The sequence below is a fragment of the Macaca fascicularis genome, chromosome 4 (genome assembly GCF_037993035.2).
Source record: "Macaca fascicularis isolate 582-1 chromosome 4, T2T-MFA8v1.1".
Lineage (NCBI taxonomy): Eukaryota > Metazoa > Chordata > Mammalia > Primates > Cercopithecidae > Macaca > Macaca fascicularis.
Genome location: NC_088378.1, coordinates 48747359 through 48767693, shown reverse-complemented (window position 1 = coordinate 48767693; position 20335 = coordinate 48747359). Strand labels below are relative to the sequence as shown.

General features: G+C 36.8%; 1 protein-coding gene across 9 annotated transcripts in view; it reads right to left on the bottom strand.

The window, feature by feature from the left end:
- UTRN (utrophin) overlaps positions 1-20335 on the bottom strand; it is a 581880-nt gene that overhangs the window by 315858 nt on the left and 245687 nt on the right. For all 9 annotated transcript variants that reach the window (XR_012433510.1, XR_012433511.1, XM_005552038.5 and 6 more), the window contains exons 43-47: positions 16922-17057; positions 15172-15321; positions 11708-11783; positions 5647-5861; positions 3457-3574 (exon numbers count right to left, since the gene is read on the bottom strand). Coding sequence is in view for 7 of the 9 variants with exons in the window: in XM_005552038.5 (XP_005552095.3) it covers positions 3457-3574; positions 5647-5861; positions 11708-11783; positions 15172-15321; positions 16922-17057 (695 nt within the window). In the remaining 2 variants the exon portion in view is untranslated. The remainder of the gene's footprint in view (positions 1-3456; positions 3575-5646; positions 5862-11707; positions 11784-15171; positions 15322-16921; positions 17058-20335) is intronic.

Below are 20335 nucleotides of genomic sequence, written 5' to 3'. Positions count from 1 at the left end.
CAGGAAAATTTTCTAAAAGGAATTTTATATGTTCAAGTTCAAGAGAAACACTAAAAGTAAAAGAGACTCATGTACTATGCACCCAGCAGCTCTTCACCATAAAAATTCCACACTGGTTCTTGTCCCTCGTCTTTTATTGTTGTTTATTTCTAGTCCTTTTACTCATTATCACCTTCTCTATTTCTCTTGTAGCTTCCTCTCTTCTCCTTTCTCTATTTTTAACATGGTTTTAAAGACAGAGAGATGTAAGGAAACTTTTTTTTTTTTTTTTTTGAGCGAGAATCTCGATCCCTGGCCTAGGCTGGAGCGCAGTGGCACGAGCTCAGCTTTTGCCTTGCTGCATCCTCCGCCCCCGGGTACAAGTGCTTCTCCTGCCTCAGCCTCCCAAGTAGCTGGGATTACAGTTGTGTGCCATCACACCCGGCTAATTTTGTATTTTTAGTAGAGACCGGGCTTCATCACGTTGGCCAGGTCTCAAACTCCTGACCTGTCTGCCTCGGCCTCCCAAAGTGCTGGGAATACAGGCATGAGCCACTGCGCCCAGTTGGAAACTTAAATTTTTATTTTTTATTTTTATTTGTATATATTGTTTTTGAGACGGATTCTCGCTCTGTCTGGAGTGCAGCAACACGATCTCGGCTTAGTGCAAGCTCCGCCTCCACTTCCCGGGTTTACGTCATTCTCCTGCCTCAGCCTCCCGAGTAGCTGGGACTACATGCATCTGCCACCATGACCGGCTAATTTTTTGTATTTTTAGTAGAGGCGGGGTTTCGCCGTGTTAACCAGGATGGTTGCGATTTCCTGATCTCATGATCCGCCCGCCTCGGCCTCCCAAAGTGCTGGGAGGCCTTAAATCTTTTGTAAGTGCTGCACCCAGCCTTAAATTTTGTATTAATCACTTCAGAGTTAGTTTGTAATCTTGAACTGAGGTACTAATAAACAATAACTTAGAATATCTGCAAGAACCTGCTGATAATAAGTAAGTAGAATGTTAAAACCACACTGCTGGAAGATGCTTTGATTATCAGACAAAAAGAAAGGCTATAGTTAAGTACCAGGCCCAGGAGGAATGTAACTAAAACAAAACATTCCAGCTGAGTTATCATGGGACACTTTGGCAAAGTTCTTGGGATAATATATGGTTATAGTAAAACATGAAAGCTATCAACTGGCTGGGTGCAGTGGCTCACGCCCCTAATCCCAGCATTTTGGGAGGCCGAAGCAGGTGGATCACCTGAGGTCAGAAGTTCAAGACTAGCCTGACCAACATGGTGAAACCCTCTTTCTACCAAACATTCAAAATTAGCTGGGCGTGGTAGCGGGTGCCTGTAATCCCAGCTACTTGGGAGGCTGAGGCAGGAGAACTGCTTGAACCCGGGAGGTAGAGGTTGCAGTAAGCCAAGACTGCACCATTGCACTCCAGCCTGGGCAACAAGAGTGAAACTCCATCTCAAAAACAAACAAGCAAAAAAAAAAGCTATCAACTTAAGGTTGTTCAGAAGACCTTAAGTTATACTTACGTGACATCATTCTTTAAAACTTGCTCAATGAGACAATCTGTTTTATGATGTCGTAGCTGTTTAAATAAATTGCTTAAGTTTTAAACTTAAGAGAGGACAAAACTATCATAATGTTCCATCAATTAAAAAGTTACATAAAGTACTTATGACCAATTCTATTACTAATAGAATCTTTTAACATTAAACAAATGAAACCAAAGACATCAAGCGAGAGTAAATATCACAGGTTTGTCATAAAAAATAAGTAAATTGTCCCATTCATTGTGTGTTAAGCCCTAAAACCAGGTTACTATTGGTAGCAGGACATTCCCGCTGAGAAGAGTTTTTCATATAATGAGGAGTGATGAAGGCTATAGAACATCTACACACAGAAATATTTATATATAGAGAGAAAATAAAGTGTGTACATTAAATAGGAAAGGGAAGATATTTAGGAGAAGGAAAGTCTTGTAAAAACGAATACACAAACAAACAAACACCTGAAAGAAGTTTTGGACAAAAAGAGAGGTGATGAAAAAAAAAAAAAAAAAAAAAACATCAAGATGATAGAAAAAGCAAACTGGAAATGGTTTTGTCGATAGTTTAGTATCACTAGAGCAGAGGAGCTCCCCTGTGATGTGAGGGAAACTGGCTCACTCCAAAGTTCCATAATAGGCACAATCCATCCATTCACAAAAAGAGAAAAGAAGGAAAACAATGTATTTAGTAAAAATAAGCCAACACTTTCATACACTAAAAGTTCTTTTCTAATGTATCTCCTATAATACCCTTGTTGCTACCATGATTTTTTTTGAAATCAAAACATACTTTTTACAGGAAGAGTAGCTGACTTCCTTCCCTTGAGAAAGATTAGGCTTTACCCTTCCAGTTTATATTTTGCCACAAGCATTTATTAGGTAGTTAATTTGTATTGGGAACTGTGAAAGGCCCGAGGGCAGAAAGATGGATATTCACAATCTATGGAAGGGAGAGAGAATTAAAGTAGTTGTGAGATCTATAATAAAGCTATGGGGGGAAAGGCCATAGAAGGAACTAAAAATAGAAATTAACATTCACCAGGGACCAGAAGAGGAGGGAAAGACATCACAAAGGGGGTGACATTTTAGCTGCTGCGTAGAATTTCACCTGGGAAGAAAAGGCCAAGAGAAAAAAAAAAATAATGTGAATAAAGGTAAGAAGACCAGGAAATGTCAGGATATTTTAAGGAATAACAGCATAACTACAGGCTGGACTGAGGGCTGAAGTGAGAGAAGGGGTAGTGGCAGCAGATTGTGACAATCCCTAGATGTCACTCTTGAGAATTTAGACTTCGTTTGCTATTGGTAGTACATTTCCACTAAGAAGGGTTTGTAGAAGCTAGATGCTTCTGAGCTAGAATGCAAACCCCAAGCAAGAATCTTTGTTTGCTATTGTTTTGTATGTTTATTTTTTGTTGTTGTTTTCTCTCATTTTTAACTAAAGTATCCCCAAATTAATGTCAGTCACATAAGCACATAGTAGTTGTTCAATAAATATTTGTGGACTGAATTTTGGGTTGAGTTAAAATACATACTAAGACCTGATTTTAGAGAATACAGTATAATGAGAGAAAGGATTTGCATTCTTGTTTGTTTCTCTGACTTTTTTTTATTCCTCTAAAAGAAAGCCTAAATTAAGAGAAGAAAACCCAACGTGTAAGTAATTACTTAAGAGTCATGATCGTAATAATTAAGGGCTTCATAAGGTCATTGTAACAATGTTCACAAAAGATAAAAACAAGAAAAAGCTACGTTTCTGTATAAATAAAGAGTAACAAATATTAAACACTATTACTCTAAGTTGAATAATCTTTGAAAATGGGTGGGGTTTTTTTTGTGTGTGTGTATGTGTGTGTGTGTCACAATTTGCAGGGAAAGTGGATGATGATACATAACTTTTTTAAAAAAAAAAAACTTACATTTTTCTGTAATTGCTGTTCTCACATCGGAACTGGAAGCTTTATTTTTCAAATTCTGTGCCAATGTAAAAACATAATCGAGCTGAGGATGGCGCTGTTCTAAGTCAGCCTTTGTAATCTGTTAAGTAGAAATGATTATTCGGATAGGTTAATAAGCCATATGAGAAGAATAATAAGCAAAACAGATGTGCTGACATCAAAGTTGTCATTATTTTCCTTCTCTCCGCACAGTGAGGCATCAGCAACATGGCAGAAAATGAGTGCATGATTTAAAGTCAAAGATCCTGCATTCAAATCTCAGTTCTTCCATTTAGCACCTGAGTCACCAGGCAAGGACCTTTACCTCTCTGTGTTTTTGTTTTCACATAAAAGAAATAATAAAATACTGACACCTCAAGTACATCCAGTCTGAGGACATTAAATAAAGAAAATCCCTTCAAAAGCTGAAAAATGCCCTGAAACCATTAGCAGTTAGTGCTGCTGCTGATGCCTTGCATATGTGTTCTGTGTCAGATATGAACATAAACTAATGTCGTAGGGTTGGGGATGACATATAAAAGTGCTAAGAGGAATAACTATAAATTAAATCCTCTTAGACATGAAAAACTGCTGCTGTAGGTGGTTTGTCTCGCAGTGATGATAAATATGGGAGAAATGGCAACAACATCAGGAAAATCATGTGTTTTCAGTACAGAACTAATAACAGTCATAGAGACTAAAAAACAATTTACAAAAAATACAAATAGTAGCAAATGACTTTTTCCCAGTCCTTCCTCTTTACAAATTCACCAATTTTGTAGATTTCAGCTACTCCTCTGGTGTCAAATGATTGCTCACAACTTTCAATCCTAAATCCCAGGGCACATGAATGTTGATCACTTCCTTCTAAATGGCATAAGGACTCCTCACCACAACATGTCTGAAACTAAATCACTCAAACTCTCATTCACACTCCATATCTTCTATTCCTTATTTCCACTAATTGCAACAGCATCATCTTAATCATTTCAGAAAGGGCTCTTTGCCTTGATTTAAGCATTTCTTGCCTCCAATCCATCCTAGTCTTCTACTAAAGCAGAGCATTGCTATCATGAGTTTCTAGCCATAATTTTAAAAAAGAAAAAGAAATGGGAAGAAAATACTTACCAATTTCTTACAGACTAAAAATCCAAAGGGCTTTGCACAGCCTGCAGGCTCCTTCACAAAGGGAACTTGAACTGCTTTTCCTGCCTTGCTTCACACTATATTTCTTAATTGCACAAATGTTGGCCCTACTGTCCTTCGTGCCTCCTGTACCACATGACTTTATTCACTCTGTTCCCTATACCAGGAATGTCATCACTTTATCCTAGATACCAAAACCCCACACAGTTTGCTTTCCATCACTGGAGAAGGGATCCCCTTCCTCATCCCGGCTCCCCCAACAGGTTGCTTGTACTTGTCCTGAGGCTTTTATTAGACTCTTGCCTTGCCACAGTAATTTGTCAACTCATATGTACTCAGTGCCTCTGCCTCGGTGTGGGCTTATTTTTAATGTGGGGATAGAAACAGTACCTACCTCACAAGATTATTACGTAACTGAATGAGATAACATGTATAAAATACTTAGAAAAATGACCAGCACACATGAAGCACTTAATAAAAGTTAACAATAGCTATTATTATTATTTTGTCGATTCCCAATTTCTACCTAATTCTTGTCAGTATCCTTGTACCACTTGCAACCCAGAACTTAGCACACACTAAATAGGGAAAAATAATTTTACAAATTAATATTAGATGGTACATGTATAGTAATAAAAGTATAGGAGATACTCACTTCTCAAATCAGAAATTAATCTCATTATGAAATATATGTTGCAAAGGCACTTTAGGAGATTATCCTACATCACACAATAGGCATGAAATGTTAACACCAGCTTATGTTTATACTAATGTGCCTAGCTTTATGGTATCAGTTTTAGTTTTTAAAAATGCACTGGGTCTTTAGTTTAAGTCATATCACAACAGTATAAATGCAAGAAAGGTTCTATGCTTTGTAGTTAGCCCTGGATGGTTGTTTGACAGATACAGAATTTTTCAAACCTCATTCTCTCATAGTTTAGGATAAACAAAAGGGATTCAAACAGATCTAGTCTACTTCTGGATTGTGGTGTTTCCATGACAAGGCTTTATACCCTATGCACCTACTTTCATTCGGGAAACGGTCTTATTGATCTCTTCTACATCCCCGACAGTGACAATGTTGGACTTCAGCATCTGGTCGATTAATACCAGCCAGTCGGCTAGTTCTGTTATAGTTTTATCAAGATCAGCAGGAATTGAAATTTCTGAAGTACGATGAGACTGAACAGGAATATCTGACGCAGATGATACTAGCACCACCTTTTGGACACTAGGATGAGCTGAAATAAAAAACGTAGCAAAAGAGAAATCAATCAACAGGATGTTTTAATTATGGTGGTGCCACGGTGCATATGTATGTGTATTTAAATAAAATTTAGTTTAAGTAAAAAAACTCTAAGAGGTTATTTTTTCATACTGAAATGGCTATGGCATTACCTGTAATATCCGTATGTCTTTGGTAGCTATCAAGCCAACGAAACAGTTTTGCAACATTCTAGAACGTAATCAACACTGACACTGAGAAAAACTAAAAATACAAATGTGGGAGAATTGGAAGTATTATTTTATTTTGGCAAGATGATTTTAATTATAAAGCCAACTTATTCAAAATTTTTATTCTTTTTTCATTTAACTTTATAATGTGAGCATATTTTATTCTTATTAAATACAATTGTGAATATCTATGTAATAACCTATACCCATGTTCACTTTTATTTAACCCTTTGATATTTAGATTGCTCCTGAAATTTTATTTTAATTTTAAAAAAACTTGGAAGGAATATCTTTTTGTGTAGAGTATGTTGCACATTTCTGATCCCTATCTTAGTATAAATTTCCCAAGTAGAATTACTGAGTCAGGAAATACAAAAAAAGTATGTATTTAATATCCATTGCCACATTGATTGGTTTTGATACAATAAGTAGTTGAATTAGTAACTAAAACCATCTGTAACTGACTTCAGGTATATTAGATGAGGCTTAAATAATTTTCTAAAATGTACAGCCAATCTGTAAATTCAGCACAATCCTAATAAAAATCCCAACAGTGTTGAGTGTAACTTAACAAAATCATTAATTGAAATTTCTGGTTATAAAATTAATATAAAAGAGAAAACGACAAACAAGAGTCAATTTTATTATTATTATTTTTTTTGGTAGAGGAATATGCCCTCTCAGATACTAAGTTATATTATTTAGCTAATAATTATTAACTCAGTATATTATGGACTGAGACATTTAAAGAGACCAAGAGAAGAGAAGAGTCACAGTGTGTAGGTGGCAGAGAAATCTGACCTTGGCGGAGACTGAATTACAGATCAATGAAGAAGAATTTACTGTTCAATAAAGTGGTGACTCACGGCTGCAGCAGGGCAATGATGGGACTGATGTTAACCTCACATGCACCATAGAAAAATTAATTCTTAGTGGATTAAGGACCCAAATATGAAAAACAAACTTGTTAGTTAAAAATATGGAATATTTTTATTACTTCAGAGTACTGAAGTAGCTCTCAAACAAAACACAAAAAAGGGAAGCTATTAATAAACCATTAATGGTTAAGAATTCCAAAGAGCACCATAAGTAAAGATTTTAAAAGCCTTTGAAACAAGAAAGGAGATGGTATTTGCAATGCACATTCCACACAAAGAACTGATAACCAAAATACTTTTTCTAAAACTTAAAAAATCGTCTAAAGACAATCCACAAAAGAGGAAATTTAAAAGGCAATAAACATAAAAATGTGAAATAAATGTCCGACCTCATCTATAACTGAGATAGTACAAATTAAAAGGAAATACCCTATATCCAATGACCACCATCAGCAAAGTGACATCTGAGAAGCTCCAGGTTTCTAGAGACCCTTCCAAGGGTCGAGATGCCCTACACTATTACCATCAGCATATTATTTGCCTTTTTAGGCTCATTCTCTCCCAAGTGTACAGTGTGTTTTATCTAAGTCTACATAACATGTGATATCACAAGAGACCAAATGCAGAAGCAGAAATAAGAATACAGGTGTGTTCTATTAAGCTAGACATTTAAGAGATTTCAAAAAATATAAAACTGTAGCTTTCCCAGGTTTTTGTTTTAGAAAATAGTTGGGTTTTTATTTGTTTGTTTGTTTTTTCTTTGAGATAGGGGCTCACTCTGTCACCCAGGCTGGGATGCAGAGGCATGAAAACAGCTCACTGCAGCCTCAACCTCCTGGGTTCAAGTGATTCTCCCACTGCTGCCTCCTGAGTAGTTGGAACCATAGGCCTGCATCACCAAGCCTGGCTAATTTTTTTTTTTTAATTTTTTGTAGAAACAGGGTCTCCCTATGTTACCCAGGCTGGTCTCAAACTCCTGGGCTGAAGTGATCCTCCTGCCTCAGCCTCCCAAACTCCTGGGATTATAGACATGATCCCCTGTGCCCAGCATCTTATACTAATATGTTACAAAACATGCTATTTTTGTTAACATATAAAACCTTTATTATTATTATTAAAGAACTTAATAAATGAATTAATGGAAATGTTTTCTAGTTAGGTAAATATCGATAGATATCACTTACAAAAACAAAAGCTCTCTGAGAGTCCTCAATAATTTTTACAAGCGTAAAGGGGTCCTGAGAACGAAGTGTTGAGGTGCTGGTAATGTTGTAGAACAATAAGAACCCATCACACACAGCCAGTGTCAGTGTAAACTGGGTCAAGTAATCTAGACAGCACCCTAATGGCAGCTACTGAAGTAGAAGGCACCCATACGCTATAACCCAGTGATTCCGTCAATAGATACACACCCTACAGAATACCTCACACATCCTTCTGCCCAATTTTCACTTTTAACTTTTTTTGTAGTTAAAAAAATTTATTGTTTTAATTCACCAAATACCTATCAAGAACCTATTATGTGTAAGGTACTATTCTAGATGCCGCGGGCATGGGAGTGTGCAAGACAAAGTTCGGGCTGAAGTGCAATGGTGCGATTTCGGCTCACTGCAACCTCCACCTCCTGGGTTCAAGCGATTCTCCAGCCTCAGCCTCCCAAGTAGCTGGGATTACAGGCACCTGCCACCAGGCCCGGCTAATTTTTGTATTTTTAGTAGAAACAGACTTTCACCATATTGGCCAGGCTGGTCTCAAACTCCTGACCTCAGGTGATCCACCCGCCTCAGCCTCCCAAAGCGCTGGGATTAGATTACAGGCGTAAGCCACCATGCCTGGCCAGAGTTTGCATTCTATAGCGAAAATGGATGTGTATTATGAAATAAAATCAATACAAGAAGACAAAGAGAGACAGGGTGTATCTGAGATATTGTGGGTATAAAAGGGCTATCCTAGAAAGGGATATTTGAAGAAGAACTAAAGGAAGTGAGTACGTGAAACATGAAAATATCTGAGAGAAGAACATTTGGGGAAGACAAGAAGAATGGCAAGCACAAAGACCAGAAATGCATATGTTCCTGGCATGTTTGAAACAGCAAGAAGACCAGCGTATTTGAAACAGAATGAACAGAGGGAAAAGTAATAAGAAATGTGATTAGAGAGACAGGCAGATATGCATGGTGTTCTGGACCAAGACCAGACTTTGGAACTCATTTATGTGGATGGAAGTGATTAAAAGACTGTGATCAAAGAAGCAACACAATCAAACTTATGTTTAGAAAGCATCACTCTATCTGTTATCAGAGGAATAGGTCATGGAGAAGCACTGAGGCAAGAATAGAATCAGGATTATGAGTTAGGGGTATATTCCAATAATCTAGATAGAAAGATGAGGGTGTTCAAGACCATGGAAGTAGGTAGAATGGAACATGGAAATGATACTACTTGCTGATGGCTTGAATATTAATTCCAGAGAAGAGTTGAGGTTGACTCCAAGTTTATTGGCCTAAGGACTGGGTGAATCATCTACAGTTTAAAAAAAAAAAAAAAAATTGTCTACAGTTCTGGGACTGGTAAGCATAGGTACAGAAGAGACTTTACAGGACTGTAGTATATCCAATGTTACATAATATTGTACATCAGTTTAAATGAGTACACTAGAACTACATGCATCAAAAGGTATGGCAATAAGGATGATCCAGTAGAGTATTAGATAAAGAGGATATGTAAGCAGCCCAGAGAAGATGGGATCCTATGCATAAGTGGAGGAGTTTGTCTTAGAAAGGAAAAGAGATAATAACCCTTTCTCTGAACAGGAAGGAAGTATGTAGAGTGTGTGAGTACAGCATCAGGTAGCTTGATGGATTCTCTGGTGGGAAAACGAAAAAGATTTTATCTGGAAAAAGAAAAAGTTTTTTTTCTTCCTTTAAAAATGAGATGAGGTCATTAGTTGAGAAATGAGTACCAAGGAGTACTCAGAAGAAAGTATGGTAGGACTGTCTCTTAGTGCTGAGTGCTTATTTGAGATAGACAGTCATAGCTCTGAAATGAGTACAGTCAGCAAGGTGTTGGCAAGGATGAACCTCAAAAACATTATGCTAAGTGAAAGAAGCATCGTACGATTCCATTTATATGAAATATCCAGAATAGATAAATCCATGGAGACAGAATGCAGATTGGTAGTTGCCAGGGGCCGGGAGTAGGAGGGAATGAGAAGAAACTGCTTAATGAGTAAGAGGTTTTACTTTGGAGTGATAGAAATATTTTGGAACTAGATAGAAATAGTGGTTGTACAACATTTTGAATGCATTAAATGTCACTAAATTGTTCACTTTAAAATGGTTAATTTTATTTTCTAAATATAATGTTAAAAAGAAGAAGGAACTGCATTAAAACATTGTGCAGGAGGAGAGAGACATACTAAGATTAGCTTCAGGTCTCAGGCCCGTCCCAAGAACAAATAACTTGTTAAAAATGAGCCATCCACCTAATGGAAGTTGTAGCTTCGCTGTTAGCTTTTTATACTTCTAAATATGTATTCAGATTTTCCCTGCTCTTTTACCATAATGAAGTTTTAAAAAGAAAGATAACCCATGACGATTTTATAAAATGCATCAAATCCGTTCCCTATGATTATGGAGTTGAGCTTGTATTTGCAAAGCAGCAGTACCCAAATGTCAACTCAAGTGTTCTGAATATTAATCAAGAAACTTGATCAGGCCCCCAGGTATTTTTTGTGCAAACTTCCAGAAAGACAAGTAATAAAGAACACAAACATGGCCCTCAATTAGCTTGCAATCTCAAAAAATGAAAAAAAAAAAAATCTTGTCTCTCATCACTTTTTCCAAAACTTGAGGGGAAGGAGGAGGAGAAGAAGAAAAGAAAAATAAGAGGAATAAGAAAAATAAACAGGACCGGAAAAAAAAAAAAAAAAAAAAAAGAGGCGGAAGAGGTAGAGGTGGAGGGAAGAGGTAGAAAGCAGAAGGTGGACATGGAAGTCAAGGAGGAGGAGAAGGAGGAGGGAGAAGAAAAAAAGCAGAGAAGAGCAATAAAAAGAATCAGCAGAAGCAGCTGGCAGGGTGTGAGTGGACAGTCACATTTGGGGTTTTGCCACGTGACTCAACAGAGGAAGAGCAGGGCATGATGGTTCAAAAAATCTACAAGGCAGTGGCGACAGTGGCTATGGGGCAGCAGCCTGCGATCTAATCTGGATAAAGAGAGAAGGAAATAGTGGAAAACATTCTTCTTTCTCCTCATCCAAGTGAGAAGTATTTGTCTCCTAGCATGGAGAATGCTTCTAAATCCCCATCTCCCACCTGCTTCCCAGGATATCTAAGCCTTTTGTTCTCAGTCACAATCAAGGTCTAATTACATATCCTAACCAAGCTCACATTAACACAGCAAGTTATAGCTGATTTCCTGCAAAGCTGCATGGACCCAGAAAACTAGTCCCCAGTTTTTTCACCTAGCCTCTCATCTTCCCTTCAGCAGGACCTGTGGATGCCCAGGTAGCCCTGGAGTCCAGAGAAAGTCCAGCCTTATCTACCGTGAGAACAAATGCCTTGCCCATACTGGGCAGCCAAATGTGTCTTGGGTTTAAGAAGATGTTTTTTTCAAATCATTGAAAGTAGATTAAATAAAGAAAATGGCACAATGTTACTAAATAAGTCTTTCTAATTCATATATGAGGCTCATATCACAAAATTTTACTTTATTGATTTTTTAAAAAATTTTGTTAAAGATAAACTATATCTTACCAGCAATCCTTGTCTGTGAAACAGAACTGGGCTCCTGGATGCATTCCTTCAGGGTGGTAGGCACTTCTCTGCAAATCTACCACATCAGGACAAACAGAAAGAGAAAAATACTATATAAATAAAGATGACTGTAGTTCAAAAGAGGAGGTGTTATTGTGAATGGCAGCTCTGCCACTCTTCTTCCCCTAACCACCTAAACTTCTGGCTCTACATTCACTCTCCACTGCAATCTTGTTTGAGCCCCTAACTCCGCTGACATTGCTAACAAAAACACCAACCAGTCCTTAGCTGTCCTGACCCATGTGTACCAGTTAATGCTGACCACTCCCCCTCCCTGGAATTTTGTTATCACTCTGCAATTCTAGCTGTCCTCCTGCCTCTATGGCTGGCTGGCTCTCCTCAATTTCCTTCACCAGCTCCTTTTCCTCTGCCCATCCATCAAATACCAATATCCTCCAGGGTAGGTGTGTTGCTCTTCTAGCCCTTCACCCTGGGCTCTCCCTGAGTCCTGGTTTCCAAAGGTTTTCAGGAATCAAATGGAGTTTTGAGAGGCTATTTTGAGAGGCTAAAGACTGCCCAAAACATATCTTCAGTCCAGTCCAGCCCTTTCTGTGAACTAGATATTCAGACATGTCCAAATCTGAATTCCTTTTCCCTGTCTTCCCTGATACCCATTTCATAAACTCTTCCGAAGATTCTAATTTTTCTGTATCAATTCTTAGGATCACTCCATCTATCTCTGTAGTAAAGCTATAGCAATATTTCAAAAATATGACTTTCCTCTGCTTAAAACCCATCAATAGCTGTCCACTACCCTCAAAGTGGTAGACTGTTTGCAACATAGAGCTCAAATTCCTTGTGATGCACAGTGAGTCCTCCAGGCTGTCATCTCTGAGAACATCCCTCAGCCTTTCATTCTACATTGAGCTACTTCCTGGACCTATATATACACTGTGTTCATTCTCTATCTCTTCTAGACACTTTCATTTGCCACTTCTCTCTACATTGCCCTTTCCCTCATTCTTCACCCGACCAATTCTTATTCATCCTTCATAAATTAACTGGAATGTGATCTTTTCAACAAAACCCTCCACAGCTACCCCTCAAAGCCAGGCAGGTGCTCCACCTTTATGTGCCTATCAGTACCTGGATATTAGAATTGCTTGTCTACTGGTCTTATCCATGATAAGCTCCTTGAGTTAGAAGGAATGCCGTGCTCTTTAATACATTCCTATCTCTTAAAATGATACCTGGCAGAAAGTAAGACTCCAATAAAAACCTATTGAGTGAATGAATGAGTGTATGAATGAATGAAATATCCCATGTTAGAATTAACCAAAGTATGTTTGTTGAGATTTTCTGCACAATGAGCATTCTTGGCCCCAGACATTCATAATTCACCACAGTGAATTATATTAAAATCTACATGAAATCCTGCAATAACAAAAGCTCTAGCTTTGTCTGACATAGTGCACCCAAATTAAGCACTGTGCTCTTTTCTGCAGAATACCCACGGATACCCTTCGTGTTAAATAAATATGTGTGCTTTGACTGAATATGGACAGCCTTTCTGGCAAGGGACACAAGACCTAATATGTCTGGAAAGGAATGTAGGGGAGAGAGAGCAGTGGATATTGTAGGAGAGATCAGATGATGCCAGGCCATGAGAAGTCTTATAAGCCAAAAATGCATTTTGGCTTTGACCCTGAGCAAGAGAAAACCATTGGTGGACTTTGCTCAGAGAAGTCACTTGATCTGAACTGTGTTTTAACCAATCATATTGACTGCTTTGTCTAGCACAGAATAACAAAGGGCAAAGGAAGAAGCAGGGGAGATCGGTGGGGCAGACTTTGTAGTCATCAAGGGAAGACATAATGGCAGGCTTGAAACAAGTTAGTGGCAATGGGGGTAGTGAGAAGCAGTCAAATGTATGATATTTTTTGACCTAAGAAGAGTTGAAAGAATTGTAGTGGAAACATCTATGTGCCATCTGACATCTACAACTGTCAAACTTCTGCTACGTTTGCCTTATCATATGTAGCCATCTGGCTAGCCAATAAACCATCCATCCAGTAGATATGCACTTTCAAGGAAAAGCTCATAATGGTGACTGAGGTATAGTTTTTGGTTTGGGGGTTTTCTTCGCTTCTTTTTGTGATAGAATTCATATACCATAGAATTGACTCCAATGTTTCTGACCTAAGTAATAATAAGGATGAAACTTCCATTGACTAAGGTGGGAGATGTACATGAAGGCACAGAAGGGAGAGGGATATCAAGAGCTCGATTGTGTATGTTAGTTTGAGGTGCCTACTAGACATTTAAGGAGAGATAGGTAGTTGTATATGCAAGGTATATGAGCAGGTAGTTGTATATGCAAGTCTAGAGTATGGAGAAAGGTCCAGACCAGAGATACACATGTGTGAATCACAGTGACTCAACAGGCAGTGAGACCAGATCAATAAAGTACCTGCATCATTAGCTATAGGATACTGGCTACCATTTAAAGAGGATGAGAGAGAAAATGACTGATGTGGAGTCCATCCAAATCAAGGACAGAGATATATCCATTTAATGTCCTATATAGACCTCATACTCTGATATGGTATGTACCACGTCTAACAAAAAAAAAAAAAAAAAAAAAAAAAAATCTATGATTTTATCTACTTTTAACAGTTCAATGGCAAAAAAATAATAATAATGGTAGGAGGGAAAAATATCTTAGCTGTATTTGTAGTCATATGCCATTACATTTCACTGGAACCTAGTAAATATATATTTAATGAATGAAATCATTGAAAATAAACATACATGTGTGAAAAGTCATGTGCAAAATCAGGATGCTATTTTCTGTTTGTTTGTTTGTCACCCAGGCTGGGGTCCAGTGGAGTGACTGCAGCTCACTGCAACCTCCACCTCCCAGGTATAGGCAATTCTCGTGCCTCAGCCTCCCAAGTAGCTGCGATTACAGGCATGTGCCACCATGCCTGGCAAATTTTTGTATTTTTAGTAGAGATGGGGTTTCACTCTACTCTACTAAAGTAGAGTGTTGGCCAGGCTGGTGTCAAATTCCTGGACTCATGGGATCCCGCCCATCTCGGCCTCCCAAAGTGTTGGGATTACAGGTGTGAACCAATGCACCCGGCTCAGAATGCTATTTTAAGGTCTTCATTTTCAGAATATAATCACTGGAATCTTCTTACCTAATTCCAACATATATTCATTATTTAATGTAGTATATAATGTATAAATTCCCTAGGCCAAAGAGTTCCATATAAAATAAAAAGTATTCTTCTAGAATATATGCCTCTGTCTATGATCGATAAAAAATATAAACATTAGTAAGCTTTAGTAAAATTTGTCCCATTTGGATATACTTGAAAGTAAAGCAGTTACATGATCCCACATCTCTGACAACAAAATCAATCAGTTTGAGATATGTGTGATAGTAACTTTATACACACCTTATTCCATGTCATATTTACAGTCCTTAAGCTTTCTGAAATTTTATCCCTTTCAGGTAAACTCAGACTTTTATCTGAAAGTATCTCCAATTCAGTTCTATTCAGCCATTTGAGTTTTTCAGCGTGTACTTCCATTTCTTGAGTTAAGTCCTGGAGAAGTTAAAAGACAGGTGTAGTTAGAAGGTAATCAGATAAAGGAAAGTTCAAGAACTGTATTAGAAACCTTTTTGACATTATATAAAAGTAAATTTCTAATTTGTTAAGTGAAAAATAAACTTATAAGAAGCTTAAGCTCATGCTAACAAATGATGACTAACGGGAGTGAGCACGTGCCTTCTGTGTGTATTTTTGAAATCCTGGGCACAAATGCGCTCTCTGGTACTCACTGTCTCTTAACCAGGTCATATATTATTTTTACATTACTAATTTAACATTCTGTTCTTATCTCCTCCTTGCTATTCCATCCTAATATACTGTCCCACCTTTTCTAACTCTCCCCAAATTGTTTACAAAAGAGACATTCCCAAAGAAACTATTGAAAATTTTAGATAAAAAAGGAAGTTTGTTAGATATTGTCACATTTTAAAAAGAAAACATAATATATGTTTCACAAAATATTTTTCATCATTATTCTATGTTTCTTTCTCAAAATGTTTCAATCATACTCCTTTATAGACAAAATTTCTGATTGAATTAGTAAGTAACCTTTCACATACACTTTTATGCTTGTACATGTATGAATACACACTCATAATTTCTTTTTTTTTTTTTTTTTTTTTTTTTGAGACAGACAGAGTCCCGCTCTGTCACCCAAGCTGGAGTGCAGTGGCACAATCTTGGTTCACTGCAATCTCTGCCTCCTGGGTTCACGCCATTCTCCTGCCTCAGCGTCTCGAATAGCTGGGACTACAGGCACCCACCACCAAGCCCAGCTAATTTTTTTTTTTTTTTTTGTATTTTTAGTAGAAATGGGGTTTCACCGTGTTAGCCAGGATTGTCTTGATCTCCTGACCCTGTGATCTGCCCGCCTTGGCCTTCCAAAGTGCTAGGATTACAGGCATGAGCCACAGCACCCAGCCCACAATTTCTTTTTTAAAATAAAAATGTGAGCATATTATGCTGAGTGTTCTGCAACAAGTATTTTAATTTTTAACACAAAAAATAAATATTTATGAATACAAAATTTATGGATATTTAAATATATTTATACATCTATATATGTATGAATTTTTATAGATTGTATACATATACAACCATAAATAATACTTGTTAGTTGCAAACCAACAAAGAAAATCTGATTAATACAACCATGATGCTAAACCCATTGCAAGCTGCATTTTGTTTCTCAGCAATTCACTCCGATAATTATTGATTATTATCTATAAAGCTGCACTCAGCTTTATAGATAATAATCAGTAATTGTCTTCCAAATCTAAAAACAAAAAAACTGTATTTCATAGCCCTATTGTATTTTAAAATGATAAAGTCAGTTTACAATATCCTAAAAACCTTTGGTCTAATACTGACACCATAATAGTTTGTTCTTTTTATGTAAGTGAAGTTTAAGCTCTGCAAGACCAAAATTATAACTGCTCTTTAAAAAAATAAAAGATATTCCTCTTTCAAGTTCACCACATTTACCAAAAAGTACCAAGTTTCTTTTCCCTTTTCTTCTTCAGACATGCAGTATATGATTCTGAAGTATAATGTTTGGGCACCAAAGGCATATAGAGAGAAATAAACAACTTACTCTTAATTCTTGCAGGTTTTCTCCCAATTCGGCGGTTGATCTCTTTTGCATAGCATGCTCAGCCTTTGTTAACCAACAGATAATCCCATCTAGCTGATGCCTGTACTCCATCACCTGCTTGCTTTCTCCTTTCAGCCTAAAAGAATATATTATTTTAAAATATTGAGGAAAAAATGCCCAATTAAGCAGAAAGTTATATATTTGCTTTGGATATCCTGAATAAAGATTTCCCAAAATAAATAATTTCTAATAATTATTTTAATATGTATTTTTAAGTGAAACTATGTATTCTACAATGCTAAAGACTGCTTAATAGACCAATAAGTTTTTTTCTTCATTAAATTCAAAACCATTGAAACTAAAGATTATTATCTTCTCTCATCATAAAAAATTATGTAGAAATTCAATACAAAAGACTTTTTAAAAGTTAGATACCACTCTGCAACATAATGGAAATTTTTTAAAACATGAAAAATGTCTTTATCTAAAATAATAGGGAAAAAGTATAATTCTCTTTGAGTGTTCCACGAATACTGAAAGGAATCATTATATGACATGTTATCACATTAGGTGGTAACTATTACTCTACGTTATTCATAGGACAGAAAGAATAAGAAAAAAGCAAGGCACAAAGAATGGGAGAATCTTACGAGTATTAGGGAAGACAAGAAACATGTGAATTTGGCTTGTTTATTAAAATAACCATTATATTTGAATATAGAACTAAGTTACAAAAAGATGTAGAAAAAAAAGCAGAAATTTTAAATGATGCAAGGAAAACAGTCAAATGAATATAAAAAAGGAACTGCCTCAATTAGATCTTTATAGTGTTGTAAGAATAACATTTATAAGAATATAAACCATCTGTCAAAAGATAGGAATATGATTAGAACTCATATGACAAATAAGATTATGTGTTTTTTAAAAGGATTTGAAAGCTATTAAAAGCCTGGTGGTATCTTTATTTTTATAGCTGCTATGATTAACTGCTGGTTTAAAAACTGAATGCAATTTTTAAATGAATTATATCATATCATCCCTAATAAGAATTTATGGTTTAACGGCTAGGAGTTTTCATTTTTATTCACAAAAGGTCTAACATAATCTTGCAATACATGTAATAAAATACTAAATAATACTCACATATTTAATAAACAGTCAATATTTGATGTATAATGTTTAAAAAATGAAAATAACTACAAAATCATAATTTTTAAGTATCCATCGAGAAAGAATGCTCCTTTGAGATAAAAAATAAATAAATACAGCAATAGCACTAATTACTAAGACTAAACCAAGTAATCTACCCTCCATAGTGAAAAGTATTTAACTTAAATAATGACTTTGGAAACACCCAAAATATTATTATAGGCCTTTGTTTCCAAAAAACGGTTGAAATTTCACTTTCCAATGTTTCATGATCATGACTAATTTAGTACTTTGAAAACAGAACTATAAAGGAAACTAGCATTATCAAATGATTTCAATAAGATATATTTGAGTCACCCAATATTTTCATCTGCAAATTAGCTAAATATAATCTACCTTTTAAATGTTACCTCCAAGAGTAAAAACAAATTATAAATTCATGTTCTAACAGAAGATAACAATTGCTCACTAACGAATAACCCACTGGGCATGGTGGCTCATGGCTGTAATCCCAGCACTTTGAGAGACTGAGGCAGGAGGATCACTTGAGCCTAGGAGTTCGAGACCAGCCTGGACAACATGGTGAGACCTTATTTTTACAAACAGTTTAAAAATCTGCTGGGTGTGGTGGCACACACTTGCAGCCCCAACTACTCAGAAGACTAAGGTGAAAGGATTGCTGGAGCCCAGCGGCTCAAGGATGCAGTGAGCTATGACTCCACCATTCCACTCCAGCCTGGGTATCAGAACAAGACCTTGTCTCCAAAAAAGGGTAGAAATAACTCCGCAGGTTGCTGAACTATGCAAATACTTAACTACAGGCACTCAGTACAAAAACAAATTGAACTGCGTGATAATTTTCAATGACTTTATTAACAATATATATGCAATCTACCCAAGATGGTCCCAATTTAATATAGATTACAAACCTAAAATGAAGTTTAGCATTAATTTATGAAGATAAACATTGTTTTAGTCAAAATATAAGCTGTTGGAGAAGAGATTCATTATTCTTTTCACTTCCACAAAATGAGTAAAAACATGTATTACCTTCACCTTGTGAGTTTTAGCAGCTGTAATTACCACACTCCACAGAGATCTATCTTTAGAAGAATTTCTGCATTTATGGTTAAAACCCTCCCAGCAGGTACATGTTTTTCCTTAAAAACGTCTAGGAGAGGACAGGCACTGTGGCTCATGCCTATAATCCCAGAATTTTGAGAGGTCAAGGCCAGCGGATCAACTTGAGGCCAGGAGTTCTAGACCAGCCTGGCCAACATGGTGAAATGCCATCTCTACTAAAAATATGAAAATTAGCCAGGCATGGTGGCAGGCACCTGTCTTCCCAGATACTAAGGAGGCTGAGGCATGAGAATTGCCTGAGCTCAGGAGGCAGAGGTTGTAGTGAGCTGACATCATGCCAGTGCACTCCAGACTGGGTGACAGAGCAAGACTCTGTCTCAAAAAAACAATAAAGGTCTAGGAGATAAATCATTTCAAGCTAAGACCCTCCATGCAAACTGAATAGCATGACATATAAGATCTTATGGGACCTCATTTTCCAATCCTTCCCCTGGTCATTGAACCCTCCTCTCCTTTCAATCCTTTGCAGATCTCTCACACGAGGATGCCATTAATACCTCCCACTTCTGCTGTTTTACTTCTTCTGCCTAGAAATTTATAGGAAATTGCTATAAATACTTTAAAACTCAGCTTTGGCATGCTTCCTCTATGACACTTAAATTCCACAGCCCATCATATCTGCCTCTGTGACACTCTTATCTCTTTAATGATGTTTTCTTTCATCATTTTCTTATTCTTAGAGTTCCTTAATCATACTTGTATCTTCAGTGCTAAACATAGAGCTCAATAAATACTGATCAAGTCATTAATCAATCATTGGCAAAATTCAGCAATATGCTTAGAGAATAAGTTCTAAGCTAACTTGCTTTCATCAGAAATAGATACTTTAAGTGTTTACTATGAATAGTCAAGGCATGTACATTTTGCAAACACTATTGCATTTAATCCTCATGACAATCCTCTGTGGTGATATCATAGTTCTCATTTCCAGAGGAAGACACTTTGGCCAGAGAGTTCTGTGTTCTTTCTAAATTTGTACAGCGTAATATTTGAGAGCATAAGATAGCACGATCACTTACTTTCTATGACATCTTGGACAAGTTACTTAACCTTGCCTCTTAGCCTCAGTTTCTAAAGCTGTACAAGGCCTAATAGTTGCCTAAGAGGTGAGTCATGACTCCT